The following is a 19281-nucleotide window of genomic DNA, read 5'->3' as shown; positions in this document are numbered from 1 at the left end:
TGATTTGTATCTGAAGTTGTCAAAACTTGGATTAATCCATTATCTTTTAAATTTAATTGATTAAAAATGCATCTTTTAAAATTAATTGATAAAAATAAATCAATTGATTTCCCTAAAAATAAAGAAAAATATTTTTAATTTTAACAAATCGTCGAAATTTTATTTCTATAGAAAATTTTGTTTCTATAGAAAAAAAATTTGGATTAATCCATTATCTTTTAAATTTAATTGATTAAAAATGCATCTTTTAAAATTAATTGATAAAAATAAATCAATTGATTTCCCTAAAAATAAAGAAAAATATTTTTAATTTTAACAAATCGTCTTTAAATTAACTGATATATTGAATGTTTAGATTTAACGCTTCAATTATTGGCCAAGATTTATTTAGTTTTTAATTTTTTTTTTTGAATTTTTTTATTTGTACGCGCATGGCTTTATTAATATATCGCAAAAAGAAAATTAAAATTAGATAAATGGGATCGGAATACAAATTTTAATTTTATTTATCCAGTTATACGACTTTATTTTAAAGAAGCCGCTTCCTTGGCTCAGAATTAATACCAAAATCCTTAAAGGAAGATCAATATCTTTGGATCCCAGTGAACATTTTTTAGTGATTTTTTTTATTTTTCCTCCATTTTGATATGTCATCGCACAAAAGCACCCTGTATTTTGAAATAAATCGTTATGACAAAACCAAAGATAGGTGTTTGTGCCTAACACACATGCACGCACGGAAAAGGATAGGTCATAACATGGCCAACATTTTATTCAAATTTTAGTCTTCTACGAGCTTTTGAATTAAACACGACAACAACAAAAAACGAAACGAAATAGAATAAAAAAAGATAAAAATAAAAATAATTTTTTTAAATTAGAAAAAAAATAAGGAAAAATTCTTTAAAATAAAAAAAAATAAATAAAACCTGTTGATCATAAGACTTAAAGGATAAATATATTTAAAATTTAACTAGCACCTGCAGCAATTACACAAATCCCAAAATGAGTGATGGAGAAGGTGATTTCATGAATATAAATCCCGAGTCAGCCTGGTTGGAGAGGACAACCATTGGGGGATTTCGTGTATGGCACATTATAGCCATATGTCTGGGAATACTAATGAGCATAAGTACCTATTAACATGGATAATTTTTAAATTTAACGGTCACACAATTAAACGAGTCCATTTCCTTTCCTTCTGTTTATATTTTGTGATGTTGTTGTTGTTGTTCTTTTACATTGTTTTCCGTTATTTAGTTATAATGGTCTGTTGTTGTGTACGTTTTCGTATACCGCGAACGAAACAGGAAATCGAGGCCGACTATCAACGGAAACAAATAACGAAGAAATTTCGCGAAAAATTACAACAAATCAAAAATTCCGAAATGGATGATATGGATTTGCAAAAAGGTGAGAAAAAAAATAGAAATTATTAATTGTATTATATTTTTCTTGTTTTTTCTTTTTTGGAGAGATGTATAGGTTTAAAAAATATTTTAAAAAATAAAATTCTTTATCTTATGTAATGTTGTAAATTAAAACAAAAAAGGAAAATCTTTTGTATATACAAAATTTAATTGGATGTTTGCTCGTTCCTTTTTTCCATATTAAGAAAAAAACTGTTCATTTCCATAATGTTAACTTGAATATGTGTACCAGTTTTATCCATACCCATGCTCCTCTATATGTATATCTATGAATATGTATTAAAAAAATTGGATATTTGTTATGGGGCCAAGCCTCTGGTATTTCTTCTTCAGGCTGTTTTTCGCTTCCACTTAAAAGCCACAATGATAAATGCCTTTAGAGGTCAGTAACTTAGCCGCTAAGAATAAAAGTTGTAAATATGTATTAATGTACATATATGTATATTGGTTTGTATATAGTATCTATACATATTGTAGCATGTATATGTCATAAATTTAGAGTAAACTAATGTTGATAATAATCTGATATCGTCCTGACCTAGTTTTAAAATGTATGCTAATATTAGTGTTTTTTCTTAATTAGAAGAGATATTTATGAGAAAATAACTATATTATTTAGTTATGTAATAAATTTTAAAAAATTTCAGAGTTAAATTTTTGGCACGAGCCAATTATATGATGGAAATAAATATATGGTTCCAAATAATATTGATTTCGAAGTGGCTTCTTTAAAGCAAAGATTTTTTTTAAAGTAAAGATTATTTCAAGGTAAAGATTAGTCCAACTTCAAGTTAAGGTTGTATATACTTAAAATTATGATACAGGTCCCATTTATTGAAAATCCTTATTCTTATCCAAAGACGAAAAAATAAAGATAATTTTATTTTAAATAAAATGTTTCCCTACACCCAAAAAGAGTATTCTTGAATTCAACGATTTAGACTTCCTCTTAAAGATTTTGGTATTAATTCCGAGCCAAAGATGCGTTTTTAAAATAAAGACATTTTAACGGAGCTATCCAGCTTGAAATCTACACTGAAAAAAAAAATATTTACATACTATTAATGATGACACAGCCTAAATTTAAGGATGCACAATTTACATAATATTAAGAACAAATTTCTTTAAAATAATTTTAATTTAATTTTAATTAAAAGAAAGTTTATAATTTTTGAATCAAAAATGTCTTTATACCCTCCACCATAGGATGGGGGTATATTAACTTTGTCATTCCGTTTGTAACACATCGAAATATTGCTCTAAGACCCCATAAAGTATATATATTCTGGGTACACAGAAAAAATATCAACAAAATATTTCCAATTAAAAAGTTAATTGAAGTTGAAATTTTTTTCAATTAATAAATTAATTGATACAATTAACTTTTTAATCATGATAGAAACATTAAGTTAATTAAGTCAATGATTGAAAATTTTAAAATTTTTTATTAAAAAATTAATTGATACAATTAACTTTTTAATCAAATTCGGAAGACTAATTCAGTTAAAAAATGCTGATTTTTTTTTTTAATTGTTAATTAAAAATGTATTTCAAACAACCATTTGTTAATCCAAATAAAAACTCTAAGTCAATTCAGAAAGTAATTAAAAATAGTTACCTTTTTTAATTAATAAATTAATTGAGTTTTGCAATCAACATCAATTAAAATTTTGATTGAATCAATTAAAAAATTAATTGAAATTTGCTGAAAAAATCAATTAATTTTTTAATCAAGAATATTTTCTATGCCCAATTGATACTATCATTTTCGTGATTGAAGACATTTCAATTAAAAATTTAATTGGATCAATTAATTTGGTGATTGAATCAGAAAAAAAAATTTTGTGTGTAGTGGTGAAATTCTGAGTCGATCTGAGCATGTCCGTCCGTCCGTCTGTTGAAATCACGCTAACTTCCGAACGAAACAAGCTATCGACTTGAACTTGCCACAAGTAGTTGTTATTGATGTAGGTCGGATGGTATTGCAAATGGGCCATATCGGTCCATATTTACGTATAGCCCCCATATAAACGGATCCCCAAATTTGGCTTTCGATTGCTCTAAGAGAAGCAAATTTCATCCGATCCGGCTGAAATTTGGTACATGGTGTTAGTATATGGTCTCTAACAACCATGCAGAAATTGGTCCATATCGGTCCATAATTACATATAGCCCCCATATAACCGATCCCCCGATTTGGCTTGCGGAGCCTCTAAGAGAACCAAATTTCATCCGATCCGGCTCAAATTTGGTACATGGTGTTAGCATATGGTCTCTAACAAGCATGCAAAAATTGGTCCACATCGGTCTATAATTATATATAGCCCCCATATAAACCGGTCCCCAGATTTGGCTTGCGGAGCCTCTAAGAGACCCAAATTTCATCCGATCCGGCTGGTGTTGGTATATATTCTCTAATGACCATGCAAAAATTGGTCCATATCGGTCCATAATTATATATAGCCCCCATATAAGCCGATCCCCAGATTTGACCTCCGGAGCCTCTTAGAGGAGCAAAATTCATCCGATCCGGTTGAAATTTGGTACGTGGCGTTAGTATATGGTCTCTAACAACCATGCAAGAATTGGTCCATATCGGTCCATAATTATATATAGCCCCCATATAAATCGATTCCCAGATTTGACCTCCGGAGCCTCTTAGAGGAGCAAAAGTCATCCGATCCGGTTGAAATTTGGAACATGGTGTTAGAATGTGGTCTCTAAGAAACACACAAGAGTTGATCCATATCGGTCCATAATTATATATAGCCCTCATATAAACCGTTCCCCAGATTTGATCTCCGGAGCCTCTTGGAGGAGCAAAATTCATCCGATCCGGTTGAAATTTGCAACTTGTTGTTAGTATAAGGCCGCTAATAACCATGCCAAAATTGGTCCGTATCGGTCTATAGCTGATCCCCAATCACACAAAAATTGGTCCATATCGGTTCATAATCATGGTTGCCACTCGAGCCAAAAATAATCTACCAAAATTTTATTTTTATAGAAAATATTGTCAAAATGTTATTTCTATATGAAATTTTGTCAAAATTTTATTTCTATAGAAAATTTTGTCAAAATTTTATTTCTATAGAACATTTTTTTTAAATTTTATTTCTATAGAAAATTTTTTCCAAATTTTATTTCTATAGAAAATTTTTTCCAAATTTTACTTCTATAGAAAATGTTGTCAAAATTTTATTTCTATAGAAACTTTAAACTTAATTATATATGTATTTAATCGGCCTTTTTAGTTTAATATATACCACGTATGGACTATGTGGTATATATTACGGTGTTAGAAAGTTTTAAGATACCTTGCCATCGGCAAGTGTTGCCGCAACCCAAGTAATTCGATGGTGGATGACAGTCTTCAGTAGAAGTTTCTACGCAATCCATGGTGGAGGGTACATAAGCCTCGGCCTGGCCGAACTTACGGCCGTATATACTTGTTTTTTTTATCAAATTTAGAATACAGATTTTGTAAATTTGCTTCCCTTCATTAAAGACATATGTCTTTGCACTTAGGCCAATTTTCTTTGAAATAATGAAACACATTTTTGATTTAAAAAAAATCGTCCTTAAATTAACTGAAATATTGACTATTTAAGTTTAGGCAAAAATGCTTCAAATATACACAGAAAAAAAAATTGACCTAATATGGAAGATTATGCAACTTAAATTTTGGGACTAGAAATTTACGCAATTCTAAGGACAAAATTATTTAAAATAATGACATTTTAATTAAAAGAAAGTTTATAATCCTTGCTTCAAACATTTTTTTCATTAAATTTAGGACACAAATCTTGAAATTTTGCGTCCCTCTGTTGAAGTTGTAGATCTTCGAAGTAAGGCAAATGTTCCTTTTTTATTTATTTATATTTATTTATTTGTTTTTAATTCAATTTTAAGTTACATTAATTTATAAATTTTATGTATGTGTATGAATAAATATAATAATAATTATATTAACCACGCGAAGCTAAGCTTGTATGCAGGGATTAAAATAAAGAAAAACATTTTTAATTTAAAGAAATCGTCCTTAACTCAACTGACATATTGAATTTTTAAATTTAAGATTAAAACGCTTCAAATATAGGCTAAGACTTATTTTAAGGATTTGCATCTTTGGTTAAAATTTTGTTTAGCATTAAGAAAACAGTTTTTACTTTGAAGTACTTGGCATAATTTGGATTTTGTACATGAATACCTTTATTAATATATCCCAAACAGAGAATAAAAATTCGATGAATGAGATCTATATCCAATTTTAATTTTATCGATCCTAGATTTAAAGCCAGGGACGTCCGTAAAAAAATTCTTTATTTTAAAGAAACCGCATCTTTGGCTCGGAATCAATACCAAAATCCTTAAAGGAAGGTCAAAATCTTTGGATCAAAGTAAACTTTTTTTTTTGAGTGTAGGCTAAGGCTTCTTTTGAGGATTTTGTATCTTTCGTTTATTTTTTTTTTTTTTTTGGTATAAAGGAAACATTTTTTTGGAAGTATCTGTTATAATTTGGATTTTTGAATTGAAATTTGTTCCTACCTGAATAGCTTTAATAAAATATCGCAAAAAGAGAATGAGAATTTCATAAATGATAATTTTAAATTTATTGATCCTAGATTTAAAGCTGCAAAGGTCCCTAAAATTTTTTCCTTATTTCAAAGAAGCAGCATTTTTGGCCCGGAATCAATACCAATATCCTTAAGGGAAGGTCAAAATCTTTGGATCCAAGTAAACATTTTTTTGCGTGTAGGCTCTATAACATTAAAATACGGATACACACAATGTTCCCAGTATTTGTCTGTCCCCAAAATAGGGCGCTTTCATCCCCCATTTAAATTAAAATTCCTCAGAAAAATCCCCAATAAATTTTTGAAAAATTTTTAGAAAACAAAAAATAGACTCAGCTGGAGAAAATTAGTAATAATTTAAAAAATGAACAGAATATAAAACTTTTATCGTACCAGCATTCGGCAAGCAATAAGTTTCGAAATACAAAACCATCGTCTTCAAAATGCTCGGGAAATCTGAAAAAATACTTATAAATATTCTAGCAATAAAATTGGATGGTAGATCAATACAAAGTTGAAGCATCTTCATCATTTCTATATTTATGGAATATATTGTGCAAATCAGTGATGAATACTGATGATGGGAGACCTCACGAAATGATTTCACAATTGTAGAAACATTTTTTAGCCAATCAGAGGAAAATTAAAAATTAGCGCTTGGGCCCTCAAAATAAAATCATACGTCCGTTTCTAGTCCAAATACTCAATTTTCACCCTATTGTATGCTGTTGAATAAAGAGAAGTTTCCTTTTTTATTTCGCTGTGCTTTATTTTTAGTAATGTAGAAATAAAATAAATTTCATTTAAACATAATAATTTAATAATTTAGTAATTTAAAACATTTATGGAAATTACCCAACAAATCCCCAACTCATAAATTTCATCCCCATCCACTAAAACACATTTTGGGAGAAAATACCTAATATTGGATACAGATCTCATATTTCGAAACCTAAATTTTAGGATGCGCAATTTACAAAATATATAAAGGACAAATTTCATTAAAATAATGAAATTTTAATTAAAATAAAGTTTATAATCTTTGTTTCAATTTTTTTTTCATAAAATTTAGGACACAAATTTTGTAAATTTGAATCCCTCCGTTAAAGTCGCATGTCTTTGAGCTAAGGCTAATTTTCCTTAAAGTACCAATACCAAAATACTTAACGGAAGGTCAAAATCTTTGGATCCAAGTAAACTTTTTTTGAGTGTTGCCACTACGCAATATATTTTTGCCAGCTGACACAAAAGCAAGAGAATTAAGTAAGAAAAATGTATACGGTAAAATTCAGCATATGCTGCAAAACCTCTTGAATAGTTTCAAATAAGTTTTCTTTTTATTTTGCCCATTTTTGTTGTCTTAAGGTGTGTTTTACTAAAAGCTTCCCTATTAAATGAAGCCCGCCTAAAGGCGAGCTTGGGCATTATAGGGTTAGTATTGTGTAAATTGCGTGTCCTTAAACATAGGTCGTATAATCTTTCATGTTAGGTCAATATTTTTTGAATTTACACTGAGCAATATATTGACCTAATAATATGAGCAATATATTGACCTAAATTCTAGAAGAAGCAATTTACCCAATATTAAGGACAAATTTCTTCAAAATAATGAATTAAAGACGTATGTCTTTGAAGTAAGGTTCATGATCCTTAAAGTAAAGAAACACTTATTTGAAATGATAAATAATAAATAAACAAATACTAATATTAAATATTGAGAATAAATTTCTTTAAAATAAAGAAATTTTTATTAGAAGAAAATTCATAATATTTCCTCTAAATTTAGGATACTAATCATTAAAATTTTCGTTTCTCCCTTAAAATTGCATGTCTTTGAATTAAGGCAAATTTTCCTTAAAGTAAAGAAAAACATATTTGATTTAAACAAATAATATTTATATTAACTGAAATTCTGAATCTTGAAATTAAGGATAAACAAAATTCAAATATAGATTTATATATAGAATTGTTGTCCGCTAAACTACAAAGTACAAAATATAATAACTTCAAATCCCGGCTGCTGTTTTTAGCAGCCGTTTTTCTATGATAGTAGGCCTAAGCTTAAAACTAATAGACAACGTTTGCTAAAAGACAACGTCGATGCTTCTTTCTCAACAGAATTTTTGCTGTTTCGGCTAACTTACCACCGTGGTGCAATGGTTAGCATGCCCGCCTTGCATACACAAGCTCGTGGGTTCGATACCTGCTTCGACCGAACACCAAACAGTTTTTCAGCGGTGGATTATCCCACCTCAGTAATGCTGGTGACATTTCTGAGGGTTTCAAAGCTTCTCTAAGTGGTTTCACTGCAATGTGGAACGCCGTTCGGACTCGGCTATAAAAAGGAGGTCTCTTGTCATTGAGCTTAACATGGAATCGGGCAGCACTCAGTGATAAGAGAGAAGTTCACCGATGTGGTATCACAATGGACTGAATAGTCTAAGTGAGCCTGATACATCGGGCTGCCACCTAACCTAACCTAACTGACCTTTATCTCAGTAGTGATCATGATTTACGTTTATTATTACTTACAAATTACTTTGTACCACCCATATATACATACATGTTTTTAAAATGTTTCACAGACATAAACTTCAATTATCAACCTGTTTATTATCACGATCTACCTGGTGTTCATTTGGCATGGCAGACTACCGTATATGAAAAATCCAACAAATATGGATATCTAAAAATATCACATCATAGTACAAAAGAAATAGTCTTACCCAGACATATCGCTAATGACACTTGCCATCATTTCGATTATCCTGCCCGCATCAAAGGACCAAAATTCCTTGCCAGAAATCGTCCAGTAGCAATACACAACAACAACAACGAGAGTAACAATAATAAAAAATCGAAATTTAATAATATTCACTACCACTCCATATGTAATCAGTATGGAGCTGTTGATAGTGATGTCAGCTATGGTTGTAATTTGTAGGATATCCTTAGAGTGATATGTTCAATTAGGTTCTTTGCTAGAATGGTAAAGAACATTTAAAATTGGAAAATATAGAAAACGCTGCATACAGTTTTTTAAGTCACGAAAATGTCATTAAAATTGAATTAATGTAGTTCCTCAAGGCTAAAACTTAGGAAATGTACTACAGGATAGCTGTCACAAAGAAAGACAAATCTTGGTTTACGCAGAAAAAAAATCAGCAAAACTTTTCCAATTATTCCAAAATTATTTGTCTTCGTGATTGAAGACAACAATTGTTTTTTTCTGTGTACACTTGCTTTATGTGACACATACATACGTAAACTTGATAACACTTCGTGCCATCTACCCTATAGTAAATGTTATATATGTTTAGGTTCTCTGTTGTTTTTTTTGTACATTATGTAAATATTTGTTTCCATTTTCCGCAAAATTTGTAAAATTAAAATAAATATTTTTTTCTTATACAAACTATACTTTTGAAATTCTAGTCAACGCATTCGTGATCAGGTGCCTTTCATGAGGACATAACGATAATTTAAATTAGAAAACAAAAACCTTTATTTGTAAAAAAATCAAACAAACAAATACTATCGGCCTTTCAACTAACGCAAATGTCAACATTTTGACTTTGATTGCAACAATTTTCAAAATTCATAAAAGCGGTATTTTTTAGATGATCAAAACTAAAAGGACATCCGGTTCTAATATCACATAAATCGGAGAAAGCTTGAGCCTTTTATGATCTTATGATATAAAATCAGACAATTAACATTTTACCCATGTTCGGATATCCACTATTCCATTTCCATTGTTCACAACAAATCCACCAAATTTAAACTGTGATGTACAGAATTCCACCCTTTTTTTCTTTCTTGGAGTGTGGAAATCAAAAGGAGGGGAATAAACTTAATTATACCCTCCATCATAGGATGGGGGTATATTAACTTTGTCATTCCGTTTGTAACACATCGAAATATTGCTCTAAGACCCCATAAAGTATATATATTCTGGGTCGTGGTGAAATTCTGAGTCGATCTAAGCATGTCCGTCCGTCCGTCCGTCTGTTGAAATCACCCTAACTTCCGAACGAAACAAGCTATCGACTTGAAACTTGGCACAAGTAGTTGTTATCGATGTAGGTCGGATGGTATTGCAAATGGGCCATATCGGTCCACTTTTACGTATAGCCCCCATATAAAGGGACCCTTTGGCTTGTGGAGCCTCTAACAGAAGCATATTTCATCCGATCCGGCTGAAATTTGGTATATGGTGTTGGTATATGGTCTCTAACAACCATGCAAAAATTGGTCCACATCGGTCCATAATTATATACAGCCCCATATAAACTGATCCCTAGATTTGGCTTGCGGAGCCTAAAAGAGAAGCCAATTTCATCCGATCCGGCTGAAATTTGGTACATGGTGTTGGTATATGGACCATATCGGCCCATAATTATATATAGACCCCATATAAACCGATCTCCAGATTTGGCTTGCGAAGCCTCAAAGAGAAGCAAATTGCATCCGATCCGGTTGTAATTTGGAACATGGTGTTGGTGATCTTTAACAACCGTGCCAGAATTGGTCCATATCGGTCCATAATTATATATAGCCCCCATATAAAACGTTCTCCAGATTTGACCTCCGGAGCCTCTTGGAGGAGCGAAATTCATCCGATCCGGTTCAAATTAGGAACGTGGTGTTAGTATATGGTCGCTAACAACCATACCAAAATTGGTCCAATCACACAAAAATTGGTTCATATCGGTTCATAATCATGGTTGCCACTAGAGCCAAAAATAATCTACCAAAATTTTATTTCTATAGAAAATTTTGTCAAAATTTTATTTCTAGAGAAAATTTTGTAAAAATTTTATTCGGTTCATAATAAAATTTTCATCATTGTCAAAATTTTATTTCTATAGAAAATTTTGTCAAAATTTTATTTCTTTAGAAAATTTTGTTCAAATTTTATTCGGTTCATAATCATGGTTGCCACTCGAGCCAAAAATAATCTACCAAGATTTTATTTCTATAAAAAATTTTGTCAAAAGTTTATTTCTATAGAAAATTTTGTTAAAATTTTATTTCTGTAGAAATTTTTGTCAAAATTTTCTTTCTATAGAAAATTTTGTCAAAATTTTTATTTCTATAGAAAATTTTGTGAAAATTTTATTTCTATAGAAAATTTTGTTAAAATTTTATTTCTGTAGAAAATTTTGTCAAAATTTTATGTCTACTTTGTCAAACTGAATTATATACGTATTGGATCGATCTTTTTTGATTTAATATATACCACGTATGAACTTACATACAATTTAGAAGATGGTGTTAGGAGGCTTTAAGATACCTTGCCATCGGCAAGCGTTACCGCAACTTAAGTAATTCGATTGTGGATGGCAGTGTTTAGAAGAAGTTTCTACGCAATCCATGATGGAGGGTACATAAGCTTCGGCTTGGCCGAACTTACGGCCGTATATACTTGTTTTTAATTCAATAGTTTTTAATTAAATATATAATTTTTAACAAAATTCATGTATAAATAACTTTTTAGTACTTTTTTAATCGGAAATACATCCATCACGGAAATAATTCAACATTCACAATTGAATTAATTTCATGAAATTTTCGGTGAAGATGGCGAGTAGAACATCAAGATCGTACACTCAAAAAAAAGTGAAGTCTATATGACACTAAAGCCAATTTAAATCTATTTTAGTTTATGGAATTATTATGTTTTGAGACAGTTTCCTTGACTTTAATAATATTTTGCGTATGTTATATATTAGGATGGAAATATTAAAGGTCCAATTTAAGCCAAGTTACGGCATCTATGAACTCGTCAATAAACTGTTTTGCATATGGGCAATAGACTTTTTAGCAGTGTTCGAAATGGCTCCGAGGCTCCGGCTCAGCACTTTTAAAAACAAGTAAGGAAAGTCTAAAGTCGGGCGGGGCCGACTATATTATACCCTGCACCACTTGGTAGAACTAAATTTTCGATACCATATCACACCCGTCAAATGTGTTGGTTTGTCCCAAATACATACATTTAAATATCACTCGATCTGGACAGAATTTGATAGACTTTTACAAAATCTATAGACTCAAAATTTATGTTGGTTAATGCACTAGGGTGGAACACAATTTTAGTAAAAAAATATGGGAAACATTTAAATCTGAAGCAATTTTAAGGAAACTTCGCAAAAGTTTATTTATGATTTATCGCTCGATATATACACACAAAAAAAAATTTTTCTGATTCAATCACCAAATTAATTGATCGAATTAATTTTTTAATTGAAATGTCTTCAATCACGAAAATGATAGTATCAATCACAGTTTTAATTGGGCATAGAAAAAATTCTTGATTAAAAAATTAATTGATTTTTTCAGCAAATTTCAATTAATTTTTTAATTGATTCAATTAAAAATTTTATTGATGTTGATTGCAAAACTCAATTAATTTATCAATTAAAAAAGGTAACTATTTTTAATTACTTTCTGAATTGGCTTAGAGTTTTTATTTGGATTAACAAATGATTGTTTGAAATACATTTTTAATTAAAAATTTAAAAAAAATCAGCACTTTTTTTAACTGAATTAGTCTTCCGAATTTGATTAAAAATTTAATGGTATCAATTATTTTTTTAATTAAAAATTTTAAAATTTTCCATCATTGACTTAATTAACTTAATGTTTCTATCATGATTAAAAAGTTAATTGTATCAATTAATTTATTAATTGAAAAAATTTTCAACTTCAATTAACTTTTTAATTGGAAATATTTTGGTGATATTTTTTTCTGTGTATGTATTAGAAGTTTAGGAAAATTAGAGTCATTTTTACAACTTTTCGACTAAGCAGTGGCGATTTTACAAGGAAAATGTTGATATTTTGACCATTTTTGTCGAAATCAGAAAAACATATATATGGGAGCTATATCTAAATCTGAACCGATTTCAAATTATCCAAATTTGGCACGCATAGCAACAATGCTAATTCTACTCCCTGTGCAAAATTTCAACTAAATCGGAGTTAAAAATTGGCCTCTGTGGTCATATGAGTGTAAATCGGGCGAAAGCTATATATGGAAGATATATCTAAATCTGAACTGATTTCAACCAAATTTGGCACGCATAGCAACAATGCTAATTCTACTCCCTGTACAAAATTTCAACTTAATCGAAGCAAAAAATTGGCCTCTGTGGTCATATGAGTGTAAATCGGCCGAAAGCTATATATTGGAGCTATATCTAAATCTGAACCGATTTCAACCAAATTTGGCACGCATAGCAACAATGCTAATTCTACTCCCTGTGCAAAATTTCAACTAAATCGGAGTAAAAGATTGGCCACTGTGGTCATATGAGTGTAAATCGGGCGAAAGCTATATATGGGAGCTATATCTAAATCTGAACCGATTTCAACCAAATTTGGCACGCATAGCTACAATGCTAATTCTACTCCCTGTGCAAAATTTCAATTAAACAGGACTAAAAGATTGGCCTCTGTGGTAATATGAGTGTAAATTGGGCGAACGATATATATGGGAGCTATATCTAAATCTGAACCGATTTCAATAAAATTTTACACACTTGACTACACTACTATTTGTACTCCTAGTGCAAAATTTCAACCAAATTGGGATAAAACTCTGGCTTCTGGGACCGTATTAGTCCATATCGGGCGAAAGATATATATGGGAGCTATATCTAAATCTGAACCGATTTCTTCTAAAATCAATAGGGTTCTATTCTGACCCAAAACACAAACTTGTGCCAAATTTTAAGTCGATTGGACTAAAACTGCGACCTAGACTTTGATTACAAAAATGTGTTCACGGACAGACGAACAGACGGACATGGCTATATCGACTCAGGAGCCCACCCTGAGCAGTTTTGCCAAAGACACCATGTGTCTATCTCGTCTCCTTGTGGGTGTTGCAAACATATGCACTAACTTTTAATACCCTGTTCCACAGTGTGGCGCAGGGTATAAAAACGGCTGTTCAGTTTTTTTTAGCTCTTGCTCTCGGAGCCGTATGCCAACATGAATGAGCGGCACTGAAAAATAGGCTCTTTCGATCTAACTTAAACGAAAAACTCTTGCTCACACAGCTCTTTCATATATATGTCATATATATATGACAAAAAAATATGTAGTAGTATGTGTGACACAAATTGAAATTGGTGATGCCATATGTGTATTTTTATACCCTGCGCCACACTGTGGAACAGGGTATTATAAGTTAGTGCATATGTTTGCAACACCCAGAAGGAGACGAGATAGACACATGGTGTCTTTGACAAAAATGCTTAGGGTGGGTTCCTGAGTCGATATAGCCATGTCCGTCTGTCCGTCTGTCCGTGAACACATTTTTGTAACCAAGGGATTAGGTAGTAATTTAAGCCCAATCGACTTCGAATTTGGCACAAGTATGTGTTTTAGGTCAAAATAGAACCCTATTGATTTTGGAAGAAATCGGTTCAGATTTAGATATAGCTCCCATATATATCTTTCGCCCGATATGCACTTATACGGCCCTAGAAGCCTGAGTATTACCCCAATTTGGTCGAAATTTTGCACTAGGAGTTCAATTAGTAGTGTAGTCTAGCGTGCCAAATTTTATTGAAATCGGTTCAGATTTAGATATAGCTCCCATATATATCGTTCGCCCGATTTACACTCATATGACCACAGAGGCCAATTTTTTGCTCCGATTATGTTGAAATTTTGCACAGGGAGTAGAATTAGCATTGTAGCTATGCGTGTCACATTTGGTTGAAATCGGTTCAGATTTAGATATAGCTCCCATATATAGCTTTCGCCCGATTTACACTCATATGACCACAGAGACCATTTTTTAACTCCGATTTAGTTGAAATTTTGCACAGGGAGTAGAATTAGCATTGTAGCTATGCGTGCTAAATTTGGTTGAAATCGGTTCAGATTTTGATATATCTCCCATATATAGCTTTCGCCCGATTTACACTCATATGACCACAGAGGCCAATTTTTAACTCCGATTTAGTCGAAATTTTGCACAGGGAGTAGAATTAGCATTGTAGCTATGCGTACCAAATTTGGTTGAAATCGGTTCAGATTTAGATATAGCTCCCATATATATGTTTTTCTGATTCCGACAAAAATGGTCAAAATACCAACATTTTCCTTGTAAAATCGCCACTGCTTAGTCGAAGAGCTGTAAAAATGACTCTAATTTTCTTAATCTTCTATTACATATATATTGAGCGATAAATCATAAATAAATTTTTGCGAAGTTTCCTTAAAATTGCTTCAGATTTAAATGTTTCCCATATTTTTTTTACTAACATTGTGTTCCACCCTTGTGCATTAGCCGACTTAAATTTTGAGTCTATAGATTTTGTAGAAGTCTATCAAATTCTGTCCAGATCGCGTGATATTTAAATGTATGTATTTGGGACAAACCTTTATATATAGCCCCCCAACACATTTGACGGATGTGATATGGTATCGAAAATTTAGATCTACAGAGTGGTGCAGGGTATAATATAGTCGGCCCCGCCCGACTTTAGACTTTCCTTACTTGTTTTTTTTAAGTTGAAATACAAATGAAATGAATGGAGAATGGCAAACTCGTTGTGAGTTCTGATTTGATACAATTTGTATATAACCCTCTAAATATTAAACCACAATCGATTACATGTTTTGCAAACAGCTTCACCAGTCTCATATTATCAATATCCACTTTTGTACGGCAAATTGCTGATTTTCAAAAATTTCTTTGCAGGCAAAATTTTTGTTAATTTCCGTTATTTTAAAGCTTTTGTAAATTTTATATGTAAGTGTCAATACCACATATTTCAACAACATCGAGAGTCATTTGTTAAGGAGATGCCACAAATTCTTGATTGTTTTTTAAACCTTTTTATTTTAATGGGTCTTAGTTAGATCTACACTGGAGTGATTATCGCCTTCTGGGACACTTTACATATATGCTCATATACAAAATAATTTATTTATCGAAGAAATTTGTATGGTAACAGTAGATTTAACGTTTACGTTAACTTTCATGAATATGGGGGTTATTCTGAATTTTGTTAAACTTTTTCACATACTTTCATATTTTTTTTTGTTATCCACACATTTGTATATTTTTATTTCTTATTGTTTCCCTAGAAAATTGTTTAAAATTTATAGTATGGCATCTCAGTTATGTATACAAAATTCAAAACAACCGCCATTTTATAGAACAGTTCTACGATTTTTTGAAAAGGGCTGCTCATTTCGCTGGCACTTGTGAGCAGAGCTGTCATGTCGGTCCGCTCTTTTTAAAAAGTGTCGAGCTTCATGTGTGCTCCGGTACTCAAATAAAAAAGGATTTTTATGTTTTTTCAGCTCATTTTTGAGCAAAATCAAACACTACTTTTTAGTATTCGAAATTCAGTAGTTTGATATTTTTAATTTTTTTGTACTCTACGTTTTATTTGTACTGAGACTTTTGAATGAGTCAAATTCAACACTGGGACAATTCGATATGAAATAAATTATTTAAAAAGCTTCGGCTTCGATTAATCGGCCTCTTGACGCCGTAGGCCGATTATCGACTTTTGGACGAATGCCGAAGCCGAAACCGAATCTCTATTTATATGTTGGGGCTGTGTAACAATTGACCGATATAAACCATATTCACTATTATATCCTTTTTAAAGGTCTTAAAGAATGCCGGGAAAAATTCTTGTATGCAAATTATGGTAAAATGTATTTAAAAATCGATCCGGTACACATTGTTTTTTTGTATAAGAGTATATCACATTATTATCTATCAAAGAAATGTTAAATGGTTTCAAATCAATATAGCTTTCTTCGAAAACATTTGGTCCCATCTCTCACGGCTGCGATGATTAGATTTCAATTGCGTTTTATTTTGTATCATTTGTGGTAGGTTTTCAAGGAATATATGGGAATATATATATTTAAATTCAAGGGTTGTCAAAAATTTTCTTTTTTTTTAATGTCTACAAATATTTAAACATAAATCATAAGATAATTTGGATTTCTATTAAATGCTATATTTTTATAATTTCTGTGACGCTGTTTGGCTCCATTTTACCACATTCTAAAATGTGCCAATTTTTTTGAGAAATCGTACCTCTACTTATTACGAATGACGCCTTTTTTGATATTTTCATTAACTTCTCAACGACAACACGATGGTCTCAGATGAGACGCAAGATGGGCTTGAAGTTTTCAAATACACAAAACCTTCCCACCTTTTGAAACTTATTATGTTCTAGGATTAATATTACATTTATTGGAATACGATCAATCTGGGCAAATACTTTACCACACAGAAAAAAATTTCACCAAAAAAATTTCCAATTAAAATTTTAATAGAATTTTAAAAATTTTTCAATTAAAAATATAATTGATTCAACAAATTTTTTAATTGAAACAAAAATCAATTACAAAAATTAATAGTATCAATTATTTTTTTAATTGGATCAATTAATTTTTTAATTGACCTTCAATTAATATTTTAATTGATACTATCCTTTCTGTGATTGAAGACATTTCAATAAAACAAATTAATTGGATCAATTAATTTCGTGATTGCATCAGAAAAAATTTTTTTGTGTGCAAATAGAGTAGGTTTTCGATTTCTATTAAATATTTGCTCAGATACGGATGAAGGATACAAGAAAAACAAGTACAGAAATATTTTAAAACAAATTTAATATTCATATTACCACTGCTAATGTATATACAGATGAGAATTATGGCAATATAAACACATTTCGTTTTTTTTTTCTTTATTAATTTTTTTCCATTTATTTCCCATCATTTTACTTCAATAACTTAATTTTTGTATATTTCCTTCGAACTATCCCCTCCAACACATTCTTCTAATCATTTCTGACTCTTCTCTAAAACTATTATCATGAAATACAAAAAATAAACTATCCACAGCACTTGCTTACATAAAATTGGACGATTACGATGAGCCATAGTCACCTAAAAGTCTGTCTAAGAAAAAAATCACATAAAATCCATGTTCAAATAAGGAAACAATTTTTCATTAAAGCTGTCAGCTAAAGGTAAGCATGGAATCATGATATTTAATAACCCCCGCACATTATACAAATAGCTTTACCGTTGTTTTAATATTTAACCTCAATTGTTTTATTAATAAATTAAATTAACCTTTTTAAAATATATATGTACATTATTTATGATATTTCTATTTTTTATTTATTTCACAGCCATCGAATATATACTTTCGAATTATTTGATGAAACAATGCAACAGCATGGAAAGTCTTAATAAGGATCCCAATAAACTAAGACCTAACCATATAAGTGTCATCGATAGTGAGAAAGTTTAATGGATTACCCTTAAGGATGTTTTATATCTTTAATAAATAAAAATTAAAATATCTTCTTTTTGAGAATTAAAGTTTGTTTTTCATTGGCCATTGTAAAATTGTGGTAAGTTTTCAGAAGTAAGTCATTATTTATTTATTTATTTAGATTTTTATGTTTGTCATTATAAAGTGGGACCCCTCCCCACGCATTGTAAGGCCCGTTGTCGTAATTGTGGAATTATCTGCGCTGGAAAACTTTGTTAAATCTAAAGTTTTGAGAGGGATACCAATATTTATCTTCTGGACTTTTAATCCAACAACAAGAAGGAAAATATAGCTCATGAGGTCATCTAAAAATGTGGAATAGTCCATAGTTACTGGAATCGTTCGTTCGTTTGAGTCTATCCGCGTAACTGGTTGCGATCTTAATGATATATGAAAGTTTTGCTTTAGGTAACATATATGAGCGAGTCTGCCAGCTTTTTGATGCTGCGTTACCCGTGTTTATTGTTTAAGTGGCCACTGAGGAGTTCAATGATCCCATCTCATGTCAGTCGAATCCACCTACGCCAATAATGGGTTCTAACCACGGTTGCCACTCATGCCAAACATAATCTAACAAAATTTTAAGAAAATTTTAATAAAAAAAAACTACCAAGAAATCTTATTTTGAAGTTTTTGATCAACATGTTGTGGTTAGTATGAAAAAATGTTTTTTCTTCGAAAGAAATGTTTTATTATTTTATTTTAGTTATTTCAGTTAGTACTTCTACAAAACGGGAAAACTACTTACTCACAATGGACTTTGGTAGTAGGACCTAACACGAAAATTAAAATTTTTAAAAATATTAAATTTATAGAAAATCTGTCAATATTTTATTTCTTTAGCAAATTTTGTCAAAACTTTATTTCTAAAGGAAATTTTGTCAAAATTTTATTTGTATAGAAAATTTAATTTCTTTAGAAAATTTTGTCAAAA

At 30.6% G+C, this 19281-nt stretch overlaps 1 protein-coding gene across 1 annotated transcript; it reads left to right on the top strand.

Moving 5' to 3' along the window:
• Positions 1 to 913: 913 nt before the first annotated feature.
• LOC142224973 (transmembrane inner ear expressed protein) lies at positions 914 to 18394 on the top strand. The gene is made up of 4 exons (XM_075294750.1): positions 914 to 1132; positions 1261 to 1413; positions 17909 to 18036; positions 18202 to 18394. The coding sequence occupies exons 1-3, from the start codon at positions 1006 to 1008 to the stop codon at positions 17947 to 17949; spliced, it is 321 nt and encodes a 106-aa protein (XP_075150865.1). The 5' UTR covers positions 914 to 1005; the 3' UTR covers positions 17950 to 18036; positions 18202 to 18394.
• Positions 18395 to 19281: the final 887 nt, after the last annotated feature.

This window comes from Haematobia irritans, chromosome 2 (assembly GCF_050003625.1).
Source record: "Haematobia irritans isolate KBUSLIRL chromosome 2, ASM5000362v1, whole genome shotgun sequence".
Lineage (NCBI taxonomy): Eukaryota > Metazoa > Arthropoda > Insecta > Diptera > Muscidae > Haematobia > Haematobia irritans.
Note: the sequence above shows the minus strand (reverse complement) of the source record. Positions and strands in the feature narration are given on the sequence as shown.